At 37.5% G+C, this 12206-nt stretch overlaps 1 protein-coding gene across 6 annotated transcripts in view; it reads right to left on the reverse strand.

The window, feature by feature from the left end:
- Positions 1-12206, reverse strand: part of ENAH (ENAH actin regulator) — a 101496-nt gene that overhangs the window by 51481 nt on the left and 37809 nt on the right. For all 6 annotated transcript variants that reach the window (XM_054820097.1, XM_054820098.1, XM_054820101.1 and 3 more), the window contains exon 2: positions 506-671. In XM_054820097.1, the coding sequence (XP_054676072.1) occupies positions 506-671 (166 nt within the window). The remainder of the gene's footprint in view (positions 1-505; positions 672-12206) is intronic.

Here is a 12206-nt window from a genome sequence, read left to right on the forward strand (position 1 = left end):
TCAACCTCTCAAAGTGGGAGAGATCAGCAAAGTGATCAGCATTACCAAATGTCAGGAGGTGTTTTTATTTTTTGAATGAACTGATCTGGGGAAATGAGAAATAATGCATCCAACTTTTCATAATATAGGAAGAGCTACAACAGAACTGTTGGTACCTATGTAGACTGCAGCTAAGAGCAGAGAGTAGGGAAGAAGAAAAGTTGTTAGGTTGACACTTTGCCTTAAAGAGAATCAGATGACTTCTGTACGCACCACTAGCCTTTATATCTGTCTGTGGGAAGGAATGGTAAAGAGTGCACAAGGACTATCGCATCGGATGTAGGTAAAGTGCTGGATTTATGGGGGGGGGGGGGAAGCCATAATACAGTTTTGCTACTTTAGATAAAAATAAAAGTTTATTATTTACCGTTCCCATAATTTTACTGAAGACGTATTTCTTAATGTTAAAAACAATCACAAGAAATAGCTTAAGGTTCCTATTCCAAACTTTCAGAGGTTTGCTTACCTGATGATCCTGAATCTTCCTGCCCACTACTCTGAAGGTATTGTTGCCTGTGTGATGATATATATGAACTCTGCTGAATCCAGTTGATCCACCAGCTGGAACCCATTTCTTATTGGCATCATCATAGACCATTACAGCAGCTCGTGCTTGGCAGATACTCTGTTCACTGTTAAAATACAAGTATTTTAGAGTAGAACATAAAATTACTTATGGCAAATCATCATCTTTTCAGTTAACTTTTTTTTTTAAACTCAAAATGTTAAAGTAATACTCTTTGCAACTTGCTGAAACATCCATCTTTCTAAACAGAAAACCACTAGCACTTTCACTTTTGCTTAAAGGTGTTCTGAAAAGCTGTGGTCAAACAGGCCTAACTACTAATGAAAGAGATCAAGAAGAGATTTATTTACCTTCCCCCCCCCCCCCCCCCACTTTTTCCCCTTGCAGGTTTCCCCCCCACCCCTTTCTTCTCACCACCAATTATGAAGTTTAATTAAATGCCATAACTATATACAAAGTTTTCTGCAAAGACTGGGGAACAAAGAATCTGGAGTTGCACTAGCTTCATACAGTTTACATTTTCCAGTGACAATTACTTCTACAAGAAATGAGGATATGCTTTTTTTAGCATATACAGAAGAAAACACACATACACCTACAATAAAGTTCAACACAAACCGTTCACCTGCTCATAAATGAAATGCTTTTTGGTTTTGACATATTTTACCACAGTTGACACCTAGATGTAACATTTTCTCCCTGAGAAAAGGTTCTATTGATTACTGAAAAGTGTAATTTCATCAGTAGCTAATCCTGATTACGGCAGTCATCTGGAAGCTAAGGTACAGCCTAAAGTTAAAAGGGAGTGTATCACGAATGTCATCATATTAGAAACACAAGAAAGCAGAACATACCATAAACACACTATTTACTAGGAGAGGAGCAGGTGATACCACGCAAGTTGTCTTTATGGGAAATGTCCAGATGTAGACAGGAAATAAAAATAGAAAGGAATGATTTCTTATCAGTAAGTCAAATTCTCTGAACACACCACTCCAGCACATCCAAGATTATAGAAAGCACATGATGCCTGGCTTGCAAGGAATGTGGCCTGCCATTTGGAAAACTGAGAAGACTGAAGAGGTATGCATTTGCCATGAATTACAAAAGGAAAGTAATGAAATATTTCTTCATATTTTATGAAGGAGAGAGAGAAGACAACGCTCCCCCAGCCTTTCTTGGGTTTTTACTGGTTGGTTGGTTGGTTGGCAGGGGGAGGGGGGGAAGATGGACGGACGTTGTGTGTGTTTGTTGGGGGATTTTTTAAAAGACCATGCTGAATTTCCCAATGTCTTATTTCTATCTCCCAGCACAAGAAAATTCAGCAGTGTATCCAGCTGTTTTGTTAACTTTCAGTACTGACACTTTTGAGAAAACACAGCATCAATTTCTCTCACACTTTCCATGGCACTCCAACAATTAGAAAAGTACTCAATGCTGGGATGCTTTTCAAGGCTAGGGGAGAAGAGAGAATACTGACATCATGTCTCTTATGCATGTGAGAGAGTCAAGATGAGGAAATATATTCTTAATTTTAAAAATGCACATGTTCTAGTCTTGTCACCTATTCAACAACTAGATCACAATGAGATGATAACCTCTTATTAGACCACCTTTTTTCTAGCCAGAAATTAGTTCAATATAGGGATAGTAAAATTATAATATACATATATACAGTGCTTCTTTTCTAAACATAGACCACCTTATAGTTTACAATTTAGGCCAAAAGGACCACATCTGATCCAAGATGAAGATTAGATGCAAAGAAAATAAAATTAGTTACAAGTTTCAGGTGTTTCACAGTCCTATTAAAGACACACCAAGAGGACCATGCAAGAACCTACTGGATTTTTATTTTTTTTAAAAAAGACTATTTTGGTACACAAATATCTTAAAGTTCAAACCTAGAAACATTTGGTACTGTTCACAAAGTACAGAAGAAATAGTAGTGGTTTTTCTAAAACACATAACAGTTATTACAGAAGACTTCTGTAAAATTTCTAAACACAAAACGAATTTTTGCTACATTTGAATTTGGATCAATCACAGGCATGATAAACCATAGGTGACAGGACCCAGATACTGATATGGAAGCAGAGCCATGTGGTTTGCAGGGTACTTGGCAAAAAATAACTTCATCTCAATCATGTGTCAGGCGGATAAGAAAATCATTTAGATTCTATTAAAAATTGAGACTATGCGTATAAGCTAATATGTTCCAATTACAATGAAGGTAGAACCAGAGAGTGAGTGAGTAATGGTACAGTGATTAGAAGACTTAATTGGACAGACCATCAAGTTCAGACGTCCTTATTCAGAGCGTTCTCACTCTTTGCCCTGTCATGGCCTTTCACAGGCCAAAGTTTTTACAAAAGCTCTGGTTTTACAGGATTTTATTTAACATAACAAGAATAAAACCATACTCATTCCAGAACTATTTGGTATTCAAGTGGCACAATTTATAAGCACAAATAAGATGACCTTGAGCAGAATTTCTAGCTTTTCTTTAACAACTAATTTTAGTTCCACTTCTCGGGCTATGCCTTATAACTGGAAGTATTACCCAAGTCTAGATCTCAAATATTTCATGCTCCATTTAAAATAAAAGAATTTTCTTAATAGCAGGGGATTATTCTTAACCATATAAAGATACAAGATGATTCACATACATTAAAAAGTGACAAATACAAACAATTTCCAGTTGACCTACTCAATCATTACACAATAAGCCTTCTACCTCTATTTCATACAAATCCTGTAACTAAAATTTTAATGTTCCAGGTCTATAATTTTCATATCTAGGTACCAATTTGCAGGTGACACACTCCCCTCCTGCCAACAGTTCCCACCACCCATCACTTTGTTTATCAGACTGCAGCAGTAAGATGGAAAAATGAAGCTATCACTATCACAAACAAATTAAACCATCCCACCGTGCTATTCTTTTTCCAGGGTTCAATAATTGCACATTACTAGATATAGGGGAGATTGAATTAATTTCTTTCCCTTAGAAAAAAGTTCCGCATTCTAAAGCGATTACTTTTTGTTTTGAGGAAAAGCATGGAGGCAGGAGCTTTAGCAAAGAACCACCTTTATGTCTGCTCTTCAGTGACCCTTTGATAGTTTCATATTTAAATACAGTATATGCTATATTACAGCAGTTAGCCACCATAAGTCCCCCAAAAAAATTTCATTTTTTTAAAATAAGATGCATACCTGAACTCCGCTAACCTCAAAGGGTCACACCAAATCGAAAACTCATGCTGTTAGCTCATTACTATCTTTGACAGGTCTAATGAAAAAAACAGGTTTAGTTTTCTCTCCATGATCCATCCTTTCCTAGAAAAATGCTGAGTTTAACATACAGGCTGTTACTAGAACCTGAGCCAATGCCCTTTGTATTCTTCTACTATATATGAACTTAAACTTCAGTTCAAAGGAACAGGAGCCAAGTGAATCAGAACAATGTTGTTTATCATATTTCTTGCTCTTCAAGCTTATTACACTTCCCTGCTGTACTTCTAACAGGAGACAGGTCTTCAATGATGACAGTATTTATACGTGAGCTCTTCAGAGTCCACAGGGTTTTCTGCAGTACACGTGTCCCTTAGACTGCAGGAACTGACTGTAAGATGCTAGAAGATGACCGACTTCATTCACTGCACCAGAATCACTTTGGTCTGATCACAAATGCCTTTGTTTTTAAAAACAAAACAAAACAGATTGCTTTAGCACTAGTGGGAAATAAACAAATTGTCTACACTCATGTTTCAAGAGAAAAGGAAAAGGGTTTTCATCTATTTGCCATGTCATTAGGCCTTCAAAAGCATCCTACAGGGTTTACTTGCCTATCTACAGATTTTCCTTTTTCTGGTGTGTTGTACTGGTGTAATGGTTCCAGAAACCATTACGCTTGGATTAGCCTGCACCTTCCCAACATGAGAGCTCGTCAGGGGATGCGGGAGAATGAGTGAAGGGATCCATCTCCAGCTTCAAATGCTACTGCCAAAGGCACAGCTGCTCAAAGAACTGATTGCTTGCTTATTAGGGCAGTGGGTTGGGGAATTAAAGTGACAATCTAAATATTAACTAAGAAAAATTAAGAAATTGTCTGTTCCCAAGTAAATTTACTACACTAAGTATATGAAATTATATGCAGAAAAGGGAAAATTCATAAAAGGGAACACTCATGCAAACCAGTGCTTACCAAACCTTAGGAAACAAAGTGTACAAGCTCTCTTCCCAAAATATAAAGCTTGACAAATAGCTGGATAAATATATGTTAGGAGGAGTTCTTCTCTGGACAAAGATGTAAGGCTCTGATTGTTAAAGCCAACCATTATTCTGGATAAGTCCACCTACAGCAATACCATATAAAGCCAAAGACAGGGTGGTTGTTTTTTATTTGGGGTGGAAGAGTGGGGGGAGGTCTGGCACTCAAAAGGCTCGCACAAAAAAAACATGGTAGTAATGAATCATGAGATTATTCTTATGGGAGAATATACTTTCCTCCTCCAGTGATGAGATCATATGGAAAGCTCAAAAACCATAGCAAACTGAACCCTAACAGACATCATTCTTTCGCCCAGATGGAATGTGTTCATTCTTTCACATCCCAACGCACAGTGACACCAATGCACAGTCTGCTGACCTAAGCCTTTTCTTTCTCTCCTCAAAAAGTGGATGCTTGGTTTTCCTCTCTCAAGAACTAAAAAGGATAAACAGACTTAAATGATCAAACTCAGATGGAAAACAGCATCACTGCAGCCACAGAAAAGATCATTTAAATATACTAACAAAAGGAAAAGCTGTGATTCCTCTGATTCTTAAAAATACAAAAAGTATTTTTGTCAGTGATGTAACAATGAGGGTTTTTTGAAAATCGTATCCCACTACCGCTTCTTCTGATGATTCAGGGGTTTTGGTTTTTTTTTTTGCTATGTTCTCAATTTACAGAAACATAACAACATGTTCTTACATGTGCAGTCTTTGTGGGGCAGAAGGAATGGAAAGAGACGCTGATTCATCAAACGCCCGTTTAAGCTTTTCAAACCATGTGGCACAAAGCTAGAAAGAAACTTCAAACATTTCCAATACTAACATCTTAAAATACACATTTTTAAAAAGCAGCTAAGTGCTGGTCCAGATATCAAGTTTTATATCTTGGTGGTGATGTTTTGTAAGATGATTTTCCCTGCTTGTTCCTGAACCCTGACTGGCACGTCACAGTGAAAATGTTGAGTTCTCTGCTTCACTATTAAAGAATCAAAACCAAACAAACAACAACAAAAAACCCCACAACATACTGTGTACTGTACTATTACTTTCTATTAACTAAAACAGACCCTTTATAGAGAAAATTGTCATGTATTCCAAGCTGCTCATTTGGCTCAACTCAACAGCTAAGCTACTTGTTAGCATCTTACAAGTTAACATAAAAATGTTTCCAATGCCCTCAAATATGCTCCTCACATTATGGTCTGCTGAGAACCAGACTGAACTCAACTACATAGATTAACATTCATTTTTGAGAGTAGGGGAAGGGATTTGGATTTGTTGGGGGCGGTGATGTGAATGGGTACAGGGGAAGAACTTTGGGTCATTTCAGTTTTTAACTCATAATCCACTGATTTAATTTCACTCATTTTTTGAATGCTAGCACTTTAGCCAAAAGCAAATCACAGAGGAAACTGAGTGTAACAGTTACCATCTCCTCCTGCCAACTAGGCCAGCGTTCACGCCACTAACAGGACATCATGAAAAAATACAATCCATGTGGGCTCAGCAACAGTTAACATAGTAGTTCTTAAAATAAATTTTCTCTCTAACTCATCCTCAGCTGAAAGGTAAGAACCTCAACTTATTCTGCACTGAAACCTAGCTGAATATGCTGCTGCAGGGGAACATGATGCTCCTGGTACAGCGGAAGGAACGACGCCGTGCTATGCTACTTGCACCCAACGTCAAATGACGTGGCTTGCCGCTCCAAGACTTCAGCTAGTACAGAATTTAGTTGCTATTGAGGTTTAGAATAAGACTCAAGTGAGACAGCTAATTTATCTGACTGGTTTTCATGCAGATTCTTCTGACACATCTGAACCTCGAGGAGAAGAGTGATTGCTGATTTCTTCCAGCAGGTCAAACTCAAACGAGAGTTGCTGTTCAAATGGGAGGTGAATGTGAAGGGAGTAGTTCCAGATTCCTTCACTAACAGCTCTCCTGCTAATGAGTTAGTACTTGCCTATTCCTAGAAAAATTTTGATGGATAACCAAGAGATTCATTCATCTCTCCCACTTTTTCTTCTCATGAACTACTCAGAATACAGATTAGTTGCAACACCAGAAACCAGAAGGAATTCCTGTATAGGAAAGTCCCAACTGCTGCTGAGGAGCAGGGGAAATAATCTAAACACTGGCATTAATAGCTAGCAAAGGAAAGGGGCTTTGCTTTTGACACAGAATTCTGCACCACTCCATTCCAGAGTTTTAGTTGGTACACAGTTTCTTGAAGCTAAACTTTCTTTGCTCAATGAGCACCTTCCACTGCAAATTGCTTTTCATCTCATCCATGAAAGCATTTAACATTGATTTAAGAGTAGTCTGCTCTCGGAGCAAGTGCAATTTACAGAATAAATTTATCTTGTTGCTATAAATCTGTTCCTTCACAATTTTGCAGTTTACCTTGCTCCACAGCAGCAGGTGAATATCAAACAGGTGAAGGAAATCATTGCAGGACACTCCGGCAGCAAAAGAAATATCATTTAGAAGAGCTTCACATAGAATTACCAATTTATAACCCCGGGAATTTTTTTTCAACATTGTTTCACATGGCATATTTAACATGAGTATTTCATACAACGGACAAAGTAATTTTGAGTTGGTAATTCAATATTGTCTCTAAGTTTGCCATATGCTGATTCACATAAAAATTCACCTGTTCTTTTCATTAAGAAATGTTATTTCAGTTTGAAAATGCGTGCTGGAGTCAGACTGAAACACAATCTAGAATAGTATTCTAGAAACACTCGTCACCTTAAAATTTCTGTATAATTTGTTTTTTAAATGGACAATAACAGAGAAAGCAGACAACCTGAAACAATCTGGAACAGAGACCTGAGAAACTGGGAGGGAGAACGCGTTCTAGCCACAAACAGTGCAAAGAGTGGCAAAAGCCACTGAAGTTACATGAATATTTCGATAGAGGAAGAGTATTGTAAAGTTTTGAACCATCTCAACATATTAACCGGTGTTGTATTGGTGGTCCACTGCAACAAAGTGATAGGTGGACTTCATAGTAATTTGACATCAATAAGTGCTAATCCCTAATCTGTTCAAACTCAAATGGAATCAGGGCTATCTAAGAGAATATAACAACAGTCAAACCAAGAAATAGCCACACTACAGAGATGAACCTTAATAAAAACAAAGGATATATAGGAATTAACAATAGCAGACTGAAAACCATAGATTTCGAATAGCCTGACAGCTTGCACTTCAGGTTCAAGTTTTTCCTTATAACTAATTTGGATTGAAAAAAATGCAGCACTAGGATGCTTTTTGGACACATATAACATTCTTAGCCCTGATACAGACAATACTTTGGATGTTTGAACCAAAATGTGAGGTTTTAAATCTCAGTGAAGAATTTACTTTGAACAATCAGATATTATGAAGTTTGTCTGAACTTTACTGTCAAAAAAATACCAAGTTTACTTAAAATTCCAAGTTATGAGATAGAGAAGAGCTTGGATATACTAGAATTTTATACACAAGATTTGGTTCTTGCCTTGTATGTAAACCTAGTGATAACTTCATGGAAATACTTTATTAAAAGCCTTCATTATTTAGCTTTGAGATAACATTTCCAATGAAACAACCCACAAGTGACAAAAGCAATATTTTCCCCAGTTTCTTCTAGAATTTTATAGATTTTTCATCCTATAAAGATTCATGAAGATTTTTTTCAATAAATGTTTCCAACAGATGTTTTAAGAGAGAAAAAAAACCAACAACAAAAAAAAACAGAACTACACAGTGGCTATTTCATTATAATGCATTTGCACTTAGGGGCAGGGACAGAAATCTTTTTAGCCATTATTCTTATACTGGGATAATGAAGTCTTACATTTAGACTCCATAGAATCATGAAATAAGATAATTCAGTTTACGCTTCCTCCACGCACTCATTCATGTTCTTGTTTTCTTTTATCCTCTTACGCAGGGTGTTCTCTTAGACATGGCATTTTTGGTAATTTATCCAGATATTTTTCCTGAAAATACTGCATTGTTATAAACAAATCCTTTTTTCCACTGATTCTTCAAACATATTTCTCAAGGGCATTTACTACTTTACTTATACTAAAAGGTTATGCAGAATCTATGCAGTAATTTAAACAGATTATGTTTCCTCACTGCAGATTCATTACAGTGGCATTGCAAACCAAAGGTTTTGCCACCAGTAAGGTTAATACTGCCTGGATAGCGATTCTACTCAACAGTAAAACACGAGCAGAAGATTCCTACCATGATCTCTCATACATCTCAAGACAGATTTTTATCAAAAATCAGTTTCTCAGTTTGTCTACCTTTTGACAAAGCTAATGGAAAATAAGCTCTACAGTGCAATCTGGGAATGAACCAATTTGTAAGCACCAGGGTACGCTGTAATTGAACATAGCTAAGAGTCACAAAATCAATACCTTTACTGAATAGGAACAATCATGATATTTAAAAGTTCAAATCTTTTAACTTAAAGGTCTTAAAGACCAGGGCCAAAAGCTAGCTATTTTTTCCTACAAATAGTCTATTTTTGATGGTTTGTTGTTTTCCTTGCTATAGTTCCATGAATCTGAGCCCAGTCATACTATGGAAAGCCTTTTTAAGTGGGCATGAAAAACATCATCATCTTCAGCGACTAGACTGACAGTTGATGATTTCTTGTGAAAAACCACTTAACATACATTTCCTATCTTCTATACACACTTTAACAAAAAGTGACCTTATTACGTTATTTCTTAAGCTTTCGACACATGGTACAAATCACAGCTTTCCGAGCCGAGACTCCCCAGGCAATCTGAGTTCCCGAACACACAATGCAACAGAATCCGTCATTACATTACCATTGCTGCAGATCACGTAACTCATTTTACTTTCAGATAAAGAATGCCCAACTCCTCCTGGAATAGCGAGATGGTAGCGTTTTTACACTACCTATTTAATAAAATGGCTGCCTCTGACATAGAGAGCTGTGTAAAGGGAACGTAGCTGATCTTTGATTGAGACATTATAGCCCCAGTGTCAATATATGAATATGCAATTCACACGGTTCATTACAAGAAAGATTCTTCTCTGAAGTGTCTTTCTAAACCTTAATTTCACCTAAAAATAGGAAATTAAAAATCATATTTTGTTAACTGAGTACTTGTTTTTTAAACACCAAGCTGACATTAACATGAATTAATCAAGGAAAATGTGGGTCTACTTGCAGAAATGAGGCAGGTTATCTAGCAGCAAAGGACACAGAAAAGGCTACATGTATTTGCCTTGTCTCTGCCGGCAAGTTTTGTTCTCAGACTTCCCAGGTCTGCATGAGTACTGCAGTACTCCCTGCCATAGAAGAAATTTAAGTTATAGGCCCCAGCTAGATAAATTTGATATAGAAAGTCTAATGAATTGAATAGTATGCAGCCAACAAGGGCGGAGGTAGCTAGGTGGTGACATCATGAGGCCACTAACATCTTTACAAGGTGATCAAGACAAGTTCCTGACAGTTGGAAACAGGCAAATGTCATGACTATCCTCCAGCAGTGCAAAAACCAAGGTTTGGGGGGACAGAGACCCAAAGGATTGCAGTAAGCAGTTTGACATCTAACTGGTAAGCTATTACTGGTGAATTTCTCGGGGGTCAATACCAGCTCTGATACTGTTTAATGTCCTTGTTAATTACCAGGAAAATGGGATGGAATGCAACTTCAGCAAGTATGAGGATGGCTCTCCCTAAATTGGCATAGATTGATATGCCGGACAGTAGAGATACTCTTCAGAGGAGTCTCTGCAGGTTGGAGAAACCGGCTGACAGAAACCTCAAGAAATTCAAAGGCAAGAGCAAAACCTTGGACCTGGAACAAAATCACTGTGCTATAGAAGGTGATTATTCCCCTTTATTCAGACCATATCTGGCATATTGTGCCCAGCTTTGGGGTCCCCAGTAGAAGGAACGACTTTGGCCAATTGGAGCAAATCAAACAGAAAACCATTAAGGGGACTAGAGAAAAAGATGCACGAAGAGAGGCTGAAACAGTTGTGCCTGTTCAGTCTTACGCCAAGGCAGGAACATAACTGCCATTCTCAACTACTCAATAGGTCATTGCAGAGAACACAGAGTCAGAATCTTCTCTGAAGTACACAAGGATGAGAGGTACCAGTCAAGAGTTGCAGAAAAGGAGTTTTTAACCAGATAAGAAAAAGTTGCACCAAGACAGCAGTTAAACACGGGGTCAGGCTGCCCAGGGGAGCTGTACAATCTCCATCCTTGGAGACTTTAAATTCAGCTGGACAAGGCCCCGAGCAACCCGCCTGAACTTAGACGATGGCCCTTACCAAGCAGGGGACATGAGCAGATGAACTCCCACCTTGACTAAGTCATTCTATGGTTCTAGAAGAAATAAAATTCCTTTGAGAAGGTCCCACTGATTTGCGGACATAAGTACCTTATTTATGACAATAACTGCCTTAGCACCTCATTTTAGTGGAATGTTCTTCCCAAAAATAACATCATGTATTTCACACTTGAAGTTTCAACCAGCCTCTCTTTCTGTACCCTACAAATAAAGATCTTAAACACTAGTAAGTTCTAATGCTCAATGTCTGAAGAGGTTTAAATAAACTACATAGTATTTATATCATTGACTTGTACTACTAAATAAATGTCTGAATATTTAAAATAGCATCTTACTAAGCTATTTTAGATTGTTCTGATTAGCAGCATAACTCACTGAATTTGATTGTGAAATGGAAACAAAACACTATAGTTCTCAACTATGGATGGAAGAAGCAAGAGCAAAACGAAAACCGTTGAATTCAAGGATTTGACAAGCAAAGATCCAAGAGAAAGCAGACCCCTCAGTATCTTCCTTTCTAGATCAAAACAACCAAGTTTGCAGTCTTCACCAATGTGTAGCTCTTCCTAAGCTTCTCATAATTCTTTCTACTATTAAGAAAACCAAAACACCCCATGAAACTGTTAAGAGGTATAATGCAGTGAGACAGAGAAATTTGAGCACATTACTTCAACCAAGACACTGCTCAGAGTAAAGTAGAAGAATTACTGCAAACATCTTATATGCAATACTTACATAATCCTAATGTGGCCCCCTCACCCCCCTTTTTAAAGCACCCAGCAGATTCATAGCCAGGAATCAAAATAAGCACTCCCACTAGAGTAAGGCAGAAAAAGTAAAATGTGGTTTTAAAAAAGCAGGTGATAAGTTGTTTTCCATGTACAGGAAAAAGGAAGGAAAAAAAAAAGCTTTATGAATAAATTTTGGTCGAATTTTAGAAGTTAACTATAATAGTAGCAGTGCTCCAGGACAGTTAACAAAGGAGTTGCTAGAATACCCTTTCATTTGAGATTCTTTTTCAG

Source organism: Grus americana, chromosome 3 (assembly GCF_028858705.1).
Source record: "Grus americana isolate bGruAme1 chromosome 3, bGruAme1.mat, whole genome shotgun sequence".
NCBI lineage: Eukaryota > Metazoa > Chordata > Aves > Gruiformes > Gruidae > Grus > Grus americana.